This window comes from Mustela nigripes, chromosome X (assembly GCF_022355385.1).
Source record: "Mustela nigripes isolate SB6536 chromosome X, MUSNIG.SB6536, whole genome shotgun sequence".
NCBI classification, from domain to species: Eukaryota; Metazoa; Chordata; class Mammalia; order Carnivora; family Mustelidae; genus Mustela; species Mustela nigripes.
Window position 1 is genome coordinate 123139011 of NC_081575.1, and position 20222 is coordinate 123159232.

General features: G+C 46.9%; 1 protein-coding gene across 2 annotated transcripts in view; it reads left to right on the forward strand.

The window, feature by feature from the left end:
* Positions 1-5395, forward strand: part of DHRSX (dehydrogenase/reductase X-linked) — a 141144-nt gene extending 135749 nt beyond the window's left edge. For both annotated transcript variants that reach the window (XM_059385561.1, XM_059385562.1), the window contains one exon: positions 4937-5395. In XM_059385561.1, the coding sequence (XP_059241544.1) occupies positions 4937-5140 (204 nt within the window). In that variant the 3' untranslated portion in view covers positions 5141-5395. The remainder of the gene's footprint in view (positions 1-4936) is intronic.
* The last annotated feature ends 14827 nt before the right edge of the window (positions 5396-20222 follow it).

Here is a 20222-nt window from a genome sequence, read left to right on the forward strand (position 1 = left end):
CTCTTCCCTGGTCTCCCAGCGGGCATCTGGTTCTTTAGTGATCCTCCTGCCTCTGATGGAAGCAACACGTCCACTCTTGGGTTTGCTTTCACTTTTTACAAGTCTTTACGGATGATCTTTATTTCATTGTTTTGTTTTGTTTCATTTTTTATAAGCTGCCGATAAAATGGGATAAGTTATTTATGCCGGGGGAACCATTGTCTCGAGGATCTTCTTATCTGTGCAGAAGCCGACTGATTTCTGTGTACTCGGCACCCAAGAAACACACTTCATCCTCCTGGGAATGAGCTTGAATACAGTTCTTCTCAACTCCAATGACCCAGGGGCAGATACCAAATTTTGCTGGGGAGTTCGATAGATCTGCAGATTTTCCATTTGATTGAGATCATCTGCCCTTGGTTTTCCTTGAGGCCAGAACGAGAGAACAGCCAATTTGGGTCTTTCTGTGTATCTGCCTTAATTAGGTAGTTGCCAATTTGCCGCCATGATGCTCATCATCATAGACCTGAATTCCCAGACATTTTAAACACAGCTGAGGACCTGGATCCCAGGTACTTTCCTAGAGGAGACAATCCCTGCAGACAAATTAAACACAGCGAAACAAAAAGAAACAGTGAATAAATTGTAGAATTCCATGCTCAGCTTAGAAAATTCCAGGAGAGGAGCGTGGTCATAGAAACCAGCACAAAATGTCCATTTTCTTGTTGAAGAGCAGCGTTGAGTTTCATCAGCTATCTTCCTATTGATCGTCCTTGGCAAATTAAGCAAGAGGTTCTGCCTCATTGACCTGTTCTGGTTGGCGATCATTAGCGTGTTGGAGTTTCATGATCTCGGAGCTCTCAGCAGGTCGTGGGCTGTGCTGAGCTTCTCTAGGACGTGAAGTTCCAGCACCAAATGACCCAAACAGTGATCCTGAGAAAGAAGAAAGGATTAGTAACTCTCTTTGCTGGGAGTGAACAACCCCAAGCTTGAAGTTATTAGTCATGAGATAACATCTACGTGTTCACCATGCAAGGACAGACTGGAAAGGTCATAGGAGAGGAAGCCTTTTGATCTTGCCTTTTTGACAACATGGCGCCCCTACATGAAGCCCCGAGTTAGCAAGGGAGCACCACAGTGAAAACGATCTTTGAGGGCAGCAGGGCTTTGTGCTGGTCCCATTCGCAGTCAACTCACATGGTTTTCCTTGTCGGTGTGTATGTGTGGTGGCTCCCTGGGGACATCCAGCCAATGAGCTGGTGCCCAGCCAGTGGTCGATCACCGCACCATGAGCCACAGGTGCAAGACGTCTATAACAAGAACACAAAGCAAACAGAAACAAAGGAAAAGTGAGCGAAGAGAAAAGGAATAGAAAAAGCCCATGCATGGTGCACGTGTCTCTTATGCTCCACTGAAGGTGACTTCACCTCTACTGTGACTGTAGTGTGCAAGGTTCTAGCTCAGAGAGATTCAGGAAAAGACAAGCAGTTGTTGCTTCTTTGTGAATTTTTTCATAACCGAGAACACAGCATCATTTAAATATAGATCTTGGTGTTGGGACACGTATTCCTCAGCTTGGGCGGTGTTAACAGAGTCCCACAGACTGGGGAGGCTTAGAAACAGGTACTTGTTACTCATAGGTTGGAGACTTCCTAAGTCTTCACGTCATCGACAGAGGGAGAGCTCTCTACTGGACACGCATGGCCATCTGCCTGTGTCCTCAGGTGATAGAGGGAGAGCTCTCTACTGGACACGCATGGCTACCTGCCTGTGTCTTCACGTGATGGACAGAGGGAGAGCTCTGGGGTCTCCAGCTCTTCTTATAAGGACACCAGTCCCATTGTCGGGGCTCCCACCCTCAAGACTTCATGTAACCCTAATCACCTCCCAATGGCTCCACCTGCTAATACCATTCCATTGAGGGTTAGGGCTTCCACATAGGAACTGGGGGAGGACAGGACACGTACATTCAGGCCGTCACAAGATATATGTATTCACTGGAGATGTATTTAAGAAACATCTCCTGCCTGTTGGGGTCTCTGCTGGTCTTAGGTCTATCTTAAAGAATCTGAGCATGTCCCTCCCATGACTCTGAGTGTAGGAGACGAGTAGAGTCATAAGCACCTGTTCCATGGGAAGGGTGTGCACACACAGCTCGTTCCTGGGATGGGCACACAGCTGCCAGAGCTATCTGTCACTGCTGCCCTCCATAGACTAACATTCCCGGTTGGAGAGGAGAAATCATTTGGACGTTAAATTAGTCTTCCCGGGCTGTCGAGACAATGTACCACCGATGGGGGTGCTTCAACCACAGACATTCATTGTCTTTCAGACCCGGAGGCTGAGTGTCTGAGATCCAGACGGGGCCAAGGCTGGTTCCTCCTGAGGCTTCTCTCCTTGGCGTGTAGACCTTATGTCCTCCCTGTGTCCCCACATGGTCGTCCCTCTGTGCGTGTCTGTGTCCTCATCTCTTCTTATAAGGACCCAAACCCTTTTGGATCAGGGTCCCCACCAACAATCTCCTTTGACTTTAATCCCCTCTTTAAAGACCCCCACTTCCAAAAAAGCCCCATTCTGAGGTCCCGGGGGTGAGGTCTTCAATATATGCATTTGCGGGGACATGGTCCAGCCCCTTTCAGGCATTCTGGTTGATGGTCAACCTTCCGGTTCAGCACACGTCGGCTGCCCAGACAGAGGCAGGAGCTGTGCCCCATGGATGCTTTCCACTCTGCAGGACCAGCTCTGGTGGCTCTCTCCCTGCATGAGACATGTCCTGTTGTAAAAGCTCACCGGGAGAAAGACGTCCACCTAAATCCACTCTCCCACCAGCTTCTGGACTCATTTCTTGGAGAAGTCAGCATGTGCTATGGGTGAGGGATGTTGACTGGGAAGCTGGTGGTCCTGGGTTCAAACCCTAGCTCCTCCCCCCGCCAACTGTGTGCCATGGGGGAAAGACTAGTCTTTTCTGAGCCTTGGGTCCTCATCTGTAAAATAGGTGTTACTGCTTAGTACAGCGCCCAGCCCATAGTATGGTCACCCGGGTCATGGTTTCTGTGGATCATTTGCAGTTGGATTTCTACTGGCCAGAGCTTTCTACTCGTACAATGTCCTGCATTTCTCCCTGACAATTTTGTGGGAGAACTTTTTCTGGAATTGTCGTTTTCCAGGAGAGGAAATAGTCTTAGGAGGGAGGCTGATACAGCAGTGATCTCGCAGTTCACAGGCGGTGACGTCGAAATTTAAACCCGGGTCCTGAGAAATTTGTGTGTCTCCTCCCAACTCCAGACGACGCAGATAAATCCCCAAAGGTCCAAGTTGTGTGACTGTGTGCGTGCATGTGGGTGAGTGGGAGCACATGTGCATGCACGTGGACGTGACCGTGTGTCTGTGTGCGTGTTTATACACACACGTGCACCTCAACATTTATCATGACCCGCTCCCTTTTACACAGGCAGGACCAATAATTGCTCAGATGGGGAATGATTAGGATGTGATATGCAATGTAATGAGAAATAAATGAATAAAACCATCTATTTCGTGAGCTGTCAAAACATTTAGGAATTAAAGAATACAAATGAAATCTCATTTCCGTCTTCATTATAAGCCCAAGGCCTTGAAAATGTTCTACAAACGATCCGCGGTTGCTTTTCGAAGCCCAGCATCTATCATGTATTTAAGCCCGTGATAGTTGGGTAAGTGGATGTGATTAATTCTCCACGAGACGTATTATAGCCACGAAACAGCTCCTTTTTCCAGCCCCCTTGGATGTGAGCAGAGCTGGGTGGTTAGGGCCAGCGTGGTGGACGATGAGGACGTCTAGGTATAAACGTGGGTGCGGGCACGTCAGTGCGTGTGTCTGTCCATAAGCTCCTATGTGCATGGCGCCATGAAGCTGAAAATCCAGGTATCCCTTCTGACTTCCTGAAGCTTCTCTGCTAATAGCCTACAATGGCCCAGAAGCCTTAGCGATGCCCTAAAGTGCAGATCCACCCATATTTTGTATGATGCATGAGTTATACACCGGACTCTCGCAGTAGAGGAAGTGAGGGAAAGCAAACGTGGTTAAGAGAATCCTAAGGAAGAGAAGATGCGTTTACGGGACTGTGGTACATTTATCGGAAAAATCCGTGCAGTTCAAACCTGGGTTGGTCAGGGGTCAGCTGTATAGACTTACAGAGTCTGGTAAGAAGCTCTGGAGGATTGAGCCAATTTCCACAAACTGATTAAACAAGACAAGCTCCTGAAAAAGTCTTTATCTTCTCAGGGGGAATCTCTGTTGGCTTCCAGATCTAGAATCGTAGCCGCAGATGGAGGTGCTTTGGTTCCTGCCATTTCCAATCTCTTGAGCTCCTCCTGGCTCACTGGCACCCACTGACCACGCCAACCCTTGACCACGCCAACCCACTGACCATGCCAACCCACTGACCACGCCGACTCCCACCCCAGAATGCAGGGTGTGCCGTGTTCCCATGGTGCCGCCTTCCGCCAGAGTCAAATCTCCAAACCTCACGTGTCCTCTGCATTTTAAGCTCCTACTTGGACTTTGCTTTCCCCGTGAGCAGTGACCATAGCCCAGGAATGCTTCCTTCCCCCCAGGAAGCTCACCAAAAGAGCCTTTCTCCAAGGTGGTCACATTTTACCCGCTTGCTACCTAGTGTTGCTTAAACACAGAGGCTCAGGGTTCATCTGCTTTGACCAGTGCATATGCATTCTGGGTTCACCAGGAGCTGCAAAACTGGACTGTCCTCATCACAGATTTTAATATGCATTGTTGCCTGTGGAAATGGATTAACCCATCAGCTCGGCTAGGTTGTACACATGGCTTTCCGCTTGAGTATCCCAACCCAGGAGATGAGCGTGCTGTCTCTTACTCAGCTACATCTGTGGGGGTCCTGAGAATCCCATGCACACTGCCCTGAAGGCTAACGTGTCCTGGCCTTCTTCCTTCTCCCCACAGACCCCAGATGAAGGAGCCTGGACATCTGTCTACGCAGCAGTCACCCCAGACCTGGAAGGAATAGGCGGCCGCTACCTTTACAACGAGAAAGAGACCAAGTCTCTCGCGGTCACGTATGACCTAGATCTTCAAAGAGAATTGTGGGCCAGGAGTTGCCAGATGACCGGCATCACTGACGTGACCCCGGACACCTTCTCGGGGTAGCTGCCACGTCGGGGAAGACCTTGCCTTCAGTCCAGCAAACACAGGTCTATGACAGATCCCCGTGTCTGCATTGTTCACAGCTGCCTGCCTTCAGGGCTGTGTCCCCAGAGGTCTCCTGTCTGCTCTCCTGCCTTGGCAGGAAGTCAAGGACCAAAAGGAACATTGAATGTCATTCCCAAGGAGGTGGTCCCAAGCCATCAATCATGTGCCAGATTTCTGCAAGTGCCATAAACAATTAAATGCTGCCTAATCCCACTGTGCAGTCTACCTTGTTTCGCGCAGTGCAAGGACCAGATTTGGGAGACACATTCCGGGTCAGGTGGGCACTTTCAAAGGAGCAGAACCACTAGGGCTGTAGAGGGCTTGGGGTCCCCTATGTCCTTTGTTTTTCCATTCACCCATTTTTTCTAGACTCCCAGCTTTGAATTATGGGCCCGTGAAACAGAGACATGAGCCTTCCCCTGTCTGTCGGGTTAAGGCTCAAGTAACAACCCATATTCTACTCCATCCTTTGAGAGTCACCTGGTCCCAGGTTCCAGCTATAGCCTTAGAGCTGCTGTCATGATCTATCTCAAGCCCATGAGTCATGTGACCCTAACCAGACGTGTTAGGGATTCTCTATAACAGGTGGGAGCAAAGGGTCCTAGACAACATTCGCTATATGGTTTTCTAGGACAGGGCGAGAGGGATCTGGATGGCCCTCCCCATGGGGCTCTGCAGGATGGGAATGAGGAGGGGGGTCTGATCAGCACTCACCATAGGTGTCTATAGGACAGGGATGAGGAGAGGGGTCTGGACAGCACTCCCCATGGAGTTCTGTAGGACAGACACAAGACAGGGATCTAGGTGGCACTCCCCATGGGTTCTACAGGACAGGATGAGGGGAGGAGTCTGTAATCACTCAGTGCAACATCTTGTGGGACAGGGAAAGGCGTTCATGACTATTTGTTTTGGGTAACACGTAAAGGAAGGGGCCTCGGTTTCCCTGTCACTTACCATCACATTGCCACCCGTGAACTTCTCCTGGGTTGTTTCTCATTCAGAATGTCCATTTACACTTCTCCTGACATCCTTCCTAGAGGCTTCTGCAGGGCCTGGTTTATGCTTAAACCATGATACTGAAGTAGCCACAAACATCTCTGATGCCCAGTCATGGGTGTTGATCACAGCTCATCAGACCCCACCTGAGCTGGACATCTTCTTCTGGTTCCTCCCTTATCTGTAGGCACAGGCAGCTTGTCTACCAGGAGAATGAATGGTGATCCATACACAGACAGTCGGACAGAGACGGAGGGTCTTTGGGGCTGTATCCAGTTGGTCCCTGTAGGGGTGGAATTATGATCCCCTTCAAAAGATACCTCCATGCGCTCACCCCTGAGAACCTACGAATGTGATTCTACTTGGAGAGATCATCTTTACCATGGAATCAAGATCTTAGGATAAGGAAATCATCCTGGCTTATTTAGGTATAATCAGTCTAATCACAAGTTTCCTATCAGAGATAGCAGAGATTTGATTACATGGAGACAGAGACAGAAAGGACATGGCCACAAACCCAAGAACACCTAGAGCCCCCAGAAGAGGCAAGAAGACCTTTCTCTAGGGCCTCTGGAGGGAGCACAGCTCTGCCCCGCCTGGATCTCAGCAGCCCTGCCCTGCCTGGTTCTCAGACTTCTGGTCTTCAGAGTTGTGGGAGGATGAATTCCTGTGGCTTTTAAGCCACCAAGGTTGATAGGAATGTGTTATAGGAAGCTCATACAGATCCCTGTGGTTCTATTTCCCAAAGTTTACGGGCACCATCCTTGACTTCAGGGCTCACCCTTACTCAGCTACCAGTCAGGCAAGGAAGGCTCAGTCCTCTCTCTAAGGATGTTTACAGACTCCAACATGGACAGACAAGCCACTTGAAAATGCAGCATAGAGGACACCACTGCCTGCGTGCTGCTGGACTGCACTCTGAACTTCCAGAACAGTGACTACTGGTTATCCGACCATCTATTCCTTCAGTTAACAGAATCTCACCAAACACCCAAATCTGATGTCGACTCTGGGCACATGGGTGCTTTGGAAGAGCCAGTAGCTCTTCTAGCATGGGGCTCACACGGGACACAGGGACAGATGCTTTCTAGGATTGCCTCTTGGTTGTTCCAGGATGGGCAGTGGCACCATGAAGCAGTTTAGGAATCTTCTGTCCTGGAATGGAGCATGACTTCATGGGAACTTAGTAAAATACAAAGGAATGTCATTGCTCTGGTTTGGGGTATTTGAGAGTGCACATGACGGATTCTCTTTCAGTGATAGAGTTCTCTGACTTTCTTGGCCATGGTGGTCAACCTTAAACAAATCTTCTCAACAAAGATGCTGACAGTCTCCCCCAAAGTCCATCTAGGCTGATGGGTTTTGCTGGCCCACTGGGGGAGTGTCTGAAAATGATTACTGCTCATCCCTACCCTCAGTAGAACTCCAGGGTTCATTCTTCTGGACCTCAGCATTTCTGTAGAGCTCAAGCCATCCTCTTGTTCAACCAAGTTCAAGACCCAACCTGAACCAGATGTACTCAGACTGCATCTTCTATCCCTAAGTACTGGCATGTCCTCAGACTGCTCAAATGTTCTACTAAAGCCCTGAAGCCCAGATTAAGGTCTTTTAGACCTAGAATCATGATCAAGATGTTCTTCATCTGATTGTTTGAGCAGCCAGGACTCGGCGCCAAAAAACAGCGTCTCGAATTCTGGAAGATGCCAACCTTGGAGCATTGATGGGTCATCAAGGACCATATTACAGCTTGAGGCTGTCAGACACAAGTGCCAGTGACGGTCATCATTATCACAAAGGTACTTTCCAAGTAGAGGCTCATGACGGTGTTGGTAGGATGACTCCTGTCCAAGCCAGCATCCTCTATCACTGAGAAAACAAGCACGCCAGGGTCTGACAGATGCTGCAATCCTCGAGCTGAGAAGATGCAATCCAAGAGCACTCTGAACTTTGTAGGACCCTGGCCTCAGATTGTTCTTATTTGTTACATGACAGCCCTTTCTCTCTCCCTCCCTGGGAGAGAGAAAGAGAAGGAAAACAACAACAACAACAACAACACATGGTTAAACATGGTTCTGGAGAAGTTAGCAGACGCCCTCGACCCATGATCGTAAAATGCCTCGGTGCTTGGAGACACTTCCCAGCAGCTGGAGAATTCGTGCGGATCTCTGGGTGAGTAAAGCTGATTTTGTGACTTGGCAGGCACTGGGGGTTCTGGGTTGGAGCCTGTCACTCATGTTAGGGGATCCGCGAGGGTCTCTGAGCCCACACCAGGGTGATGACTTTCCGTCCATGAGCAAGACTTGAGTCAGTAGTTGGACTCAGGGTGCATGCGTTTCTCTTCTCGGTAAAGCTGTTCTTTTGTTCCTTCAGTGTAGCAATGGTGAGTTTTGTTTTGGTTCCGCAGTGGGAGGGACCACTTCATTCATTCATCTCTTCATTCATTCGTTCATCCATTCATTTCTACCAAGCCAGGCTCTGAGGAAACACAAACTCGATCAAGTTGAGTGGGACCTAGCTCTTGTCCCAAAGGAACTGGAGGTCTGTGATGGACTGATAATGACCTCCATGGATATTAGGTTCTAATCCCTGGAATCTGGAGATTTCACTGTATAGGACAGCAGAGACTTTTAACAAGAAAGAGTGAATTTAGCAAAGGATGGCCTGCGTAGGACACAAGCACTGTCTGGATGCCAACTGGATGTTGAAGGTTTCTGTATCATGAACAGGTGGCATTGGCACCTCTCGTTGGCTGTTTGGAAATTCAACCATACAAGGTGCACTGGGCTCCCTCTAAGGTGGGACAGGTCAGGAGACGAGATAGGGGAAGCTTCTTGGATTGATCTACAGGTCATGGGGAACATCCCATGTCCCACGGGATGTGAACTTTGGAAAGCGTGCAGTCTTGCAGTGGGCACCATTGTTAAGTCTTCGGGTCTGTCTTTCTGAGCCTCATCTACTGAGTAATGATGCTAACATGACCTTGTCTGCACCCAGGTTTGCTGAGACAACAAAACCTATGTATGCACTCTGCTTGAGGAAAGTTCAGGAATAACTCTATGACACCCATGGTTTTGCAGGCAGGGTCTGGATTTAATTTGTCATTTAAGTGGAGAAATTATACTTGACCCTTGAACAGCACAAGACTGGGTGTGCCCAGCCTCTATGCACTCAAAAATCTACATATAATTTTTGACTTCCCCCCAAAACTTCATTCCTGGGAGCCTGCTGTTGACCAGAAGCCTGACCAATAATATAGTCAATTAATATTTTGTATATTCTGTGTATTATATTGTGTTCCTACAATAAAAATAAGCTACAGAAAATAAAGTGTGATTAAGAAAATCATAGGAAGAGAAGAGACATTGACAAGATTGTGCTATATTTATCAAAAAAAGTCTGCATCTGAGTGGACCTGTGCAATTCACACTGTGTTGTTCAAGGGTCAGCTATAGTTGGAGTTGTATTTTCTGTCATCTGGAAACCAGTATCCTAGGCATTGAGCCTAGAGCCATAGCTTTTTACCAAATGCCATAAAAGCACAAACATACACCTAGACTTAAGTTGCTCCTGCTTTCCTGGAAGGGGCGGTGTGTGAACCTCTGTGCCTAGTAAACAGCTTGGGAGTTCTCTGGCTCTGACCTTCTACTCAAGGAAGGACGTTCTCTGGTTCAGGAATAGAACTTTACAAACGTGTGCGATTATTGCTAATTTATCGTTTTTGGTTGTATCAGTTGCCTAACTTCTTCCCTTCATTCTGGGATATATCGCCTAACTTCCTGATGTGATAGATGCCATTATTTCTTTATTTTCCTATGTCCAGTGGAAGCCTTCTGTGTCACTCATTTCTCCCTCTGACTTGGTCTACATCTTGTGGATACCGAGTGCCATCCTTGTCCTCATTTTTTCCTCTTTACACCATTGCTTAGTCAAACCAGTGTTTTAAAAATTCCCGGATAGAGAGGTGCCTGGATGGCTCAGCTGGTTGAGCATCCAACTCTTGATCTCAGCTCAGGTCTTGATCTCAGGTCTGGATCTCCATGCTTGGCATGAAGCTTACTTAAAAAAAAAAAAAAAAAAAAAAGGAATTCCCAGATATGTAGAATTAAGAATATAATTTTGATGTCGTGGATCCAGCAATGCATTAAAAATTTTTCGTGTCCTGTTTCATCCAAGACCTATGTATATCGTCCTTCAAAGACCCTGTAGTATGGCTGGTCTACCATGGTGCCAGGTGTGAGTCAATGAGTTTTCATTCAGAATATCTCAGAGAAAATCAGAGCATGGTAACTAAAAGGACCATTCTTTTAGGGGGAGAATATTCATTTTTATCGTTCTGACTTTATTGAGGTATAATTTAGCAAAAATGTATATATTTACTGTGTAGGGACAGTAAATATATATATTTACTGTGGACATAGGGTGTAATGTTTTGATTGACACTTACACTGTGAGAAGTCTGTTGGCCATGACTTGGGCAAAGAGTATCTCATTTTGTTCAATATGTCTTTTTTTTTTTAATTTGTTTATATATTTGTGAGAAGAGAGAGGGAGAGAGGGGAGGGGAAGAGCAGAGGGAGAGGGACAACCAGACGCCACGCTAAGTATAGAGCCTGACAGTAAGCTTGATCTCACGGCCCTAAGATCATGACCGAGGTGAAATCAAAAGTCAGTCACTCAGACTGACCAAGCCACCCAGGTACCCCTTCAGTGGGTCTTTTTGTGGTCCATACACTCATGCGAGGGGGCCACAGAAGGGAGTTAAGGCTGCAGAAGATCTTGCCTTGTGAGTAATGCTACCATTGTGAGTTGGGTCCAAGTCATGTGCACCTGATGACTTGGCTTGCCTTCTCAGTGGCCCAGTGGTTTGCAATGCTGGTTGTTCTCTACATGGTTCATGAAAGGGAAGAGAAGGGCACCCTGAAAAGAAAACACAACAACACTAAACAAAACAAAAGAGCTACTCTTGACATTTTAGCTAGAGGAGGCCAGCGTGGTAGACTCATTGCAAGGCACAGGACAGGGCTACCCAGTGTACCATGTCCCCATGCCCACTTGACTTCTTAATGTCCATCCAGATGTCCAGGCAGGTGAACATCCTGTGTGTCATGAACCCAAGCCTGGAACTTCATTCTGTTAACACAGAAACGAAATCATTGAGTTTTCCAGGGAAGCAGCCACGACATTCATACAAGATTGTCCTTGGTTGACTTATTCACTGTTTGCAGAAATGCAGATGGCAGCTCCTGGCTTCGAAATTACTAATGCAGCGTGCCTGGGGCAGCATCTGTTTGCAGCCGACACCTTCTTGGGGATCTGACATGCAGAGGCGAGCGTCTTACCGCTTCATCATCTGCAAGCCCTGACATGTTCAGATGCCTATCACTTTATTACAAATTGCATTACATGGACATGATGTGGCTGCGATTAAATTTGTCCTTAACTCTAAGTACCTGTGATTTCATTTTAAGATAGTGGGAGCACATTAAAAATGCACTAGCAGGGTGCCTAGCTGGCTCCCTTGGTAGACCATGTAACTCTTGATCTCAGGGTCATGAGTTCAAGACCTAGGTTGGGCATGAAGCCTACATTTTTTAAAAAATGCAAATAAGTGAAACCATATGATAATTGACTCTCTCAGCTTGACTTATTTCACTCAGCATAATCTTTTCCAGTCCCGTCCATGTTGCTACATAAGTTGGGTATTCATCCTTTCTGATGGAGGCATCATACTCCATAGTGTATATGGACCACATCTTCCTGATCCATTTGTCCACTGAAGGGCATCTTGGTTCTTTACACAGTTTGGCGACCGTGGCCATTGCTGCTATAAACATTGGGGTACAGATGGCCCTTCTTTTCACTCCATCTGTATCTTTGGGGTAAATACCCAGGAGTGCAATGGCAGGGTCATAGGGAAGTTCTATTTTCACTTATTTGTGGAGCATAACAAATATCATGGAGGACAAGGGGAGATGGAGAGGAGAAGGGAGTTGAGGGAAATTGGAAGGGGAGGTGAACCGTGAGAGACTATGGACTCTGAAAAACAATCTGAGGGGTTTGAAGTGGCGGGGGGTGTGGGAGGTTGGGGGAACCAGGTGGTGGGTATTATGGAGGGCACGGATTGCATGGAGCACTGGGTGTGGTGCAAAAATAATGAATACTGTTATGCTGAAAATAAATAAAAAATAAATTTAAAAAAATGCAGTACCATACATTCCCCACAACAGAATATTATTTGACCATGAAAAAGGAATAGAGGGCCCATACATGCACCATGGACCAGCCTCGAAAACATCATGACTGGAAGAAGCCAGGAACAAAAGACCACATGGTGTATGATGCCATTTCTGTGAAGTACTCAGAACAGTTAAATCCACAGACTCAAAAATATTAGTAGTTCCTGAGGGCTCGGGAGAGGGATGGAGTATGACTTCTAATGGGGACAGGGTCTCCTTTTGGGGGGATGAAAATGTTCTGGAGCCAGGATGAGGTGGTGGTTGCACAACACCGTGAATGTCCTAAATGCATCTGAATGTACATTTTAAAAGGTTGATTGAATCCCAGATCAATCAAACATTTGCTATGGAGAGCATGGAAAGCACCTCAAAGCAAGACTATGCTTTTCCTCTTGGGTGCACACTAGGTGCCCACATGCATGGCTTCCAGCTGCACCAAAGTGCCCTGATGCAACAGAGTGAGTCTGGCTGACTGGGCACTTTTCATTTGTCCAAATGCTCAACATGCTTCAGGATTCACCCTCCTTGGGATGGCTCTTTGAGCCATGATTTCCAGTGGGGTCAGAAGCCCATGTTTTCAGAGACATCTAGGAGAGTGAGGTGATTGCAGCAATGGCATAGCCCGATGGCCCATTCTCACAAATTTCTGAGATCATCCTGATTTCCCCAAAATAGGGATCATGCCCAAGTCCCTTCTGCTCAAACTAAGAACTTGACATTGGTGCAGGGAGCAGCCCTCCGGTGGGCTGTTTGGTTGTTTCGTCTTGTCACAGAGATCCAAACAAGCCTCGAGATAACTTGTTTTTTGGTTCCATCTGGTCAAAAAGAATGCATGTGGGATGTTAGTTTCCCCTCCAAACGAGGTTGGCTCATGAGAAGGGAGGCGTCACTTCCAGCTGGGAAGCCAACATGTCACGGCAGATTTCCAGCGTCACCTTATGTCCCCTCTGCAACACCTGCAAATGAGGGCACCCCATCCTCACATCAATGTGGATCAACACAGAGGGCAAAGGAGTTCTACAGCAATCCTCCCCTGCTTACCTCTGTCCTCCAGACCATGACAGGCGTGATGTTGGGATACTGGGTGCTTTGGCTCTCAAGACACCCTCGGAGACGGCCCGTGTAGCCATCAAACATAAAATCCTGCCATATGTCAAATCATTCATTTGCAAGTAGGATCAAGGTCCCAGGAAGAAAAGCACTCCTCCTCTCTTCAAAGACCTTATTTTCCTTATTTGGATGCTGTTTTCCAAACTTGCATATTTCCAGAGTGTAGTATCTAGGCAGTCTAGTCTCAGTCTAGTCTCATCTGGGTTGACAGCGGACCCTCCCTCTTCAGCCCCTGGGTCGGCCCCTCCTCCCTAGTCTGAATGTAAATGGCCGCAGGCAGCCTTGCTTTTTTCTCTTTGACCTTCCCTCCAGCATCCATGGCAAGCCCTTTAATGCTGCCTTCTAGCAAAGCTCCTGCTAAGTTGGGAGACTCCAGCGCCTCACCTCTGGAGGCAAAGGGGAGCCCGTGAGCCGATGCCTTCCAGCAACCTTCAGACTGGGAATGAATGGATCCCATTTGGTTTCATCGTTTTCTGCACATCTTTGAAGTTCTTTCCGTGGAAGGTTTTAGGAGCACCAATGCAGAGTGAAATAAGATGGTCGAATCCCTGCGGAAACAGGACGCGGAGAGGTGCCCCACAAAGGCAGCCCTTCCCGTGGCGGCCGGGAGTTATAAAAGTCCCAGATGATGACGGCAACTCAAGATGCTGTCAGAAAGCACAAGATTTACTTCTGGGATGTGCCTTGGGTGTTCGGGAAAATGGCTCACGATGCAGCTGTATACACAAAATAACTCCCCATGAAAATGACCGAAAGCATCGCCAGCCAGTACAAGGAGCTGGTGGGACATGCATGGGCCATGCAGAGACTGGGTGGGATCAGCAATTTATAAATCACCAGCCTGAGGTCCCGAGAGAGCCAGGAAACGCAACCACATGGGCAGACCTTGGGTTTTTCACAACTTTATTTCACGTAGATATTATATATTCACATATTACGCACATAGATATTCATATATTCACATGCAAATGATATATATGCGTAGCTATTATGTATCCATGAGACAGATTTGTGAAATTTGTGAATTATACACAGACACACATATATAGGCCTAATTTCTATGAGAGGGTTTCTATGTATCGGGTAGTCCCAGGTACAGCAGGGAGTGTCCACGTGGACAAGATTGGTATGTGGGGTTGGTTTATTCTCTGGGGTGGGTCATCCTGAGCATGGTAGGGGTATTGGCCTCTACCCACCAGATGCCAGAAGCAAGCCCCCAATTATGACAGTCAGAAATGTCCCCAGATATCTGCAAGTGTCCCCTACGAAGAAAAAACTTGTCTCTGGTTGCAGACCACTAGCATACCTGACAGATGGATGGATGATGGATGGATAGATAGATAGATAGATAGATAGATAGATAGATAGATAGATGATGTGATGATTGATAGATATAGATAGATGATGGATAGATAGATAGATAGGATGGGTAGATGCGTAGATAGATAGATAGATAGATAGATAGATAGATAGATAGATGATAGATGATAGATAGATAGATAGATAGATAGATGATAGATAGATGATAGATAGATGGATAGATAGATAGATAGATAGATAGATGATGTGATGATTGATAGATATAGATAGATGATGGATAGATAGATAGATAGGATGGGTAGATGCGTAGATAGATAGATAGATAGATAGATAGATAGATGATAGATGATAGATAGATAGATGATAGATAGATGATAGATAGATGGATAGATAGATAGATAGATAGATAGGATGGGTAGATGCATGCATGGATGGATGGATGGATGGATGGATGGATGGATGGATGGATGGTTGGATGGTTGGATGGATGGATGGATGGATGGATGGATGGATGGATGGATAGGTAGATGACACATAGATATGATGGGTGGATGAATGGATGGTTAGATAGACAGACACATGGACAGACGGACATCCAGAATCTGTTATGCTGAGACAGATGTCTCCACCTTATCACTATTAATGTCTGGGGCTGAATAACTCTCTGATATGGGGCCCCCTGGGCACTGTCAGGTGTGGAGCAGCATTCCTGACCTCCACCCACCCCATGCCAGCGCCAGCCCCCTCATTGTGACAATCAGCAGGTGTCCCCTGGGGGGTCGAATTGCTCCCTTTGGGGAACCACAAAACCACCCCAAATACAAGGCAGTTGTAGACATTGCAAGCTGTGTGCACTAGATTTTGCAATTGCAGAGCTGAAGTCCCCATTAACATTCCAAGTGAGTTATGACTTCGTTCCAGGGCAAAAATGAAGAAATAAATTTTTAAAATAGCCCCTGAGGTCTGCAGAAGCCTGTGAGCATGGCTGCTTACTTTTCAGAGGAGAGGTGTCCTGGGGTGACATTCTCAGAACGCTGAGGGTCTGGGATGCTGGGGAAAGGCTGGTGGGCATGCATCCCAGCCCCACCTGAAAGCGTGCACACTCCAACCAGGTGCCCCTCTCTAAGGGAGCTTCCACATCTGGGCAGAGCCAATACCCACCCAAGGGCTATGATCAGGAATGTAACCAGATCAAGACAAGAGTGTCTGTAGCACCAACTGGAAATTCCACACTTCCCTTCCTCCCTTCCCAATTTCCCAGGATGGCTTTCAGCTCAGTTCTGAACTCAGGGCTCCACCCTGGGGAGAGACACTGGTTGTTTGTCCCTCTGCTGGCTCTCAGGGCCAGTGCCATGCTCGGCGGGCAGAGCGTTTCATCTGTGCCCCATCTGTGGATGAATGCATCCTACGGACCTGTTATGTATTCCACTGCAAATAAACAATTTAAAGGGATGGCATAAAAATAAATGTTAATTGCACTCACAGTCCTAACCTCTGAGTGCTTTTGCATGCTCTGTCTAGAGCAAGACATTTTTTCACGTAGGGCTTTTCAAATCAACAAACAAAGAAATCGTTTTAAATTTTATATTGTGGTAAAATACACACAGCATACAATGTGCCATCTTATTCATTTTTAAGTGCACAGCTCAGAGGCATTGAGCGCATTCACACTGTTGTGCAATCATCCCCACCATCCACTTCCAGAACTTTCCGTCTTCCCAAACGGAAGCTCTATCCCCATGAAACACTTACTCCCCATGTCTTGTCTATGTCTCTACTCTCTGTCTCTGTGGATGGGACTCCTCTACAAACCCTGTATACATCACAGGATATTGTCCTTCTGGCTTGTGTCACTCAGCACCATGTCCTTGAGGTCCATCCACATCATAGCAGATGCAGAATGCCCTTTATTTCCAAGACTACATCATATTCCACTCTATTCATGGGCCACAGGCCATTTATCCATCCAACCATCCATCCATCCATCCATCCATCCATCCATCCATCCATCCATCTATCCAACCATACATCCAACAATCCATCCATCCACACATCCAACCATCCATCCAACCATCCATCCATCCATCTATCCAACAATCCATCCATCCATCCATCCATCCATCCATCCGTCCGTCCGTCCGTCCACCCGTCCATCCATCCATCCATCCATCCATGGACACTTGGATCGCTTCCACTTCTTGGCCATTGTGCATCATGCTGCTATGAACACAAGTATGCAAATATCTGTAAGCCCCTGCTTTCACTTCTTTTGTATAAATACCCCGTCACGGAATTGCTGGATGATATGGTCATTCTCTTTTCGACTTTTTGGGAAACCTGCAGGTCTTCTAAACATTTTACAAACAGTACAACATTCTCTGTGTCTTAGAGTACAGTCCTGTGAGCTTTAACTCGTGTAGAGATTCATGTAACCACCCCAGCAGGATGTATAAGTCTCCCATCATCCCGGACAAATCTCTTCTCCCCCAGCCCCTGAAAACACAGTCTGACATTTTGTCCAGCAACAATCACAGACAACCACTGCTCTGTTTTTCTCCTTCTATTTGCCTTTTCCGTAAAATAGTATAAATGACTCCAGGCAGTAGTTAGCCCTTTGAAATTATCTTCTTCTACTCAGCTATATGCATTTGACACTGGACAGAGTTGTGCATGCAGCAGTGGTCCCTCCCCTTTTGTGGCTAAGTGATGTCCCTTTGTACGCACAGGCCACCATGCCCCATCCATTCTCCGCTCTAGGTTGTTTCCCTTTGGGGGCAGATGAGGCAGAATGCTGTTCTCAGTTTTCATATCCAGGTTTTCTGTGAATGTATTGTTACTGCTCTTGGGTAATAAATGCCTAGTAATGGGATTGCTGGATCCCACACAAAGTGTCCACTTAACTCCATAAGAATCCGCCAAACCATTTTCCAGAAACATGCTGCCATTTTGCATTCCCACTGGCCCTCCTGCGGCTGCACAACTTCACCAGTACTGGGTGTGATGAGCACTTTTAGTTCAGCTATTCCATGACCTGTCTCATGCCACTTCCTTGTGCTTCTCAACTGCATTTTTCAGTGTTGTCTAGAGGCTTATTGTATTTTTCAGTGACTTTTTAAAAATATAGATTCTAAACCAACATTATGGTAAGTGACAGAAACCACACACAAAATAGCATATAGCATATGATTTCATTTATATAAGACATCTAGAAGGCGACTCCATAGAAACGGAAAGTGGATCCATGGTTGTCAGGGGGATGGGGTGTGACCGCTCATGGGAAGTGGCTCTCCTTTTGAGGCAATGAGAATGTTCTGGAATCAGATACGTATATGTATGTATATATACATATACACACCATGTGATAAAAATTGTGTGTGTGTGTGTGTGTGTGTGTGTGTGTATTATCACTGGGAGTAGCTACTCTTCTTTCTGTCACCTAATGCAAAGAAAAGAAGGAAGCTGTTCTTAATCAAACATTCCCTGGATATCATTCCCAGATGTTTTTGTCATACTTGGGCATAAAATCATGTGTGCCGTATGAAATCCTGCCCAGGGTACCTGGTGGTGTCTAGGTGAGCACGTGTGGCAGTCAGATCAGCCAGCATCTGAAGACCCCATGTTGGAGGAACCTTTCCCATCTCATGGGAAGCCCCTATGTCCCACTCCTGCCTGGGATGTGGCAAAAGCATGGTCCTCTCTTCCTTACACTTCTCTAAGCAGGAGACACCTGCCTAGCCAGGAAGACCCATGCAAATCTGGTGATGCAGAGGTGGGGTCCATGGTCTTCTCAAGCTGGCAGAGGTATGGTGTTTCCAGGCACTGAGAAGATGGGGTCTGACAGCATCCAGCCAGCTCTTCCCAGTGCCTAGGGCATGGCCTCAATTGAACTCTGCTCGCTCTCTCTCTTCACCTTTGGACTGGACATTATCCAAGCCACCTGATACTTTCCCTTCTAAGACTCTTGACTTAGAAGAGTCTTGTCTTTGTGTGCACCTGATTTCAAAGGCTGAACAGGAGAGGCATCATAGCCTGTATCCCAAGAGCCAGCATCTACAAGAGAAGGGCTTATCCACTGCAGTCCAACACTCAGAAAGGTAATTTGCACCGTTTCAATGCAGAAACCGTATGGATCTACTTGTAGCATCTGTTCCTTCTTTCCTGCAACCAGATGGCACATGGGACACTCTGAGATAGTAAGAATCAAGCAGCCTGTGGAAATGAACAGGGGAAAAATTCCATGTCCCTTTTCCATGTCCTGCACAACCATTTGCTGAATGAAACCATTTGGGGGAACCGGACCCTCAGCAATTGTACCCTTGTTTGAATTACTATTGGTTATAGATCAGGGCTCAAGTGTTATTGACTGATGTGGGAAGTTGCAGATGATGGGTAGTTTATTAGTTAATGCCGGTTGGAGAGAAGAGATGACCCTAATGTTATGGGATTTTTTGCCTTGTAGGATATTTACCTGCTTTGTGCCTGCTTTTTTACATCTCATTCTGGTGTCTTGACCGTGTATCTACCAACCCCTCCAGCCTCTGTAGAACTTCTATTGATGTCTTAATGCTTGCCCAGCTCCCTCACTTAAAAAAAAAAAAAAAAAAAAAAATCCTTGATGTGCCTCATGGTATATTTGTAGGAGAATTGTGCCTTCAAGTTGCTGAAAATCATACATTAATGACATAAACCATACAAGGACTGGACAGGGAGCCAGTGGGTGTGTCCTGAGGGGACATCTGAATACCCCGTTTTATTCCAGAATCCACCAAACCCCACTTGCTCTGCAAATGTTTTTTGCCTGCCTATGGTTAGTTGAACAATAGTCCTTATTAAGAGGGAGGTGGGAAGGCCAGAGAGAAGGGAACATGATGTCAAAAGCAAAGGTTTAATGACACTGGCCTTCTGGTTTTGCATGAAGGAACCAGGAACTGAAGAATATGAAAAAATGCAGCTCTATACGCTGCATGAAGGTGAGGAGAAGTACTGTCCCCTGGAGCCTCCGGGAGGACCCAACCATGCGGAAGCCTTGATTTTAGCCCCATTTTTTTTAGAATTCTGACCTTCAGAATGGCAGGATGACACCTGTGGGTTGGTTTGAGCCGCTGAGTTTGAGGTCATTAGTGACAGGAGACTGACCCATCTTCCAGAGACTTGTGTATGCCCATCACTCACGTGTGTCCAGAGAATGCAAACCCTCCCAGATTCTGGGTACTCTTTGCAATCTCGTGAGGTTTTGCTGTTCCTTCACAGGATGGGAGTTGAACTCAATGACAACAGAGACACCTCAGAGCATCTTTTGTGGCATGGGGGCTTTCAAAGTGGGATGTCGCCAAGAACGGGTCTCTGCACTTCTCCTCCCCTTGTCTCTGTTGCTGTAG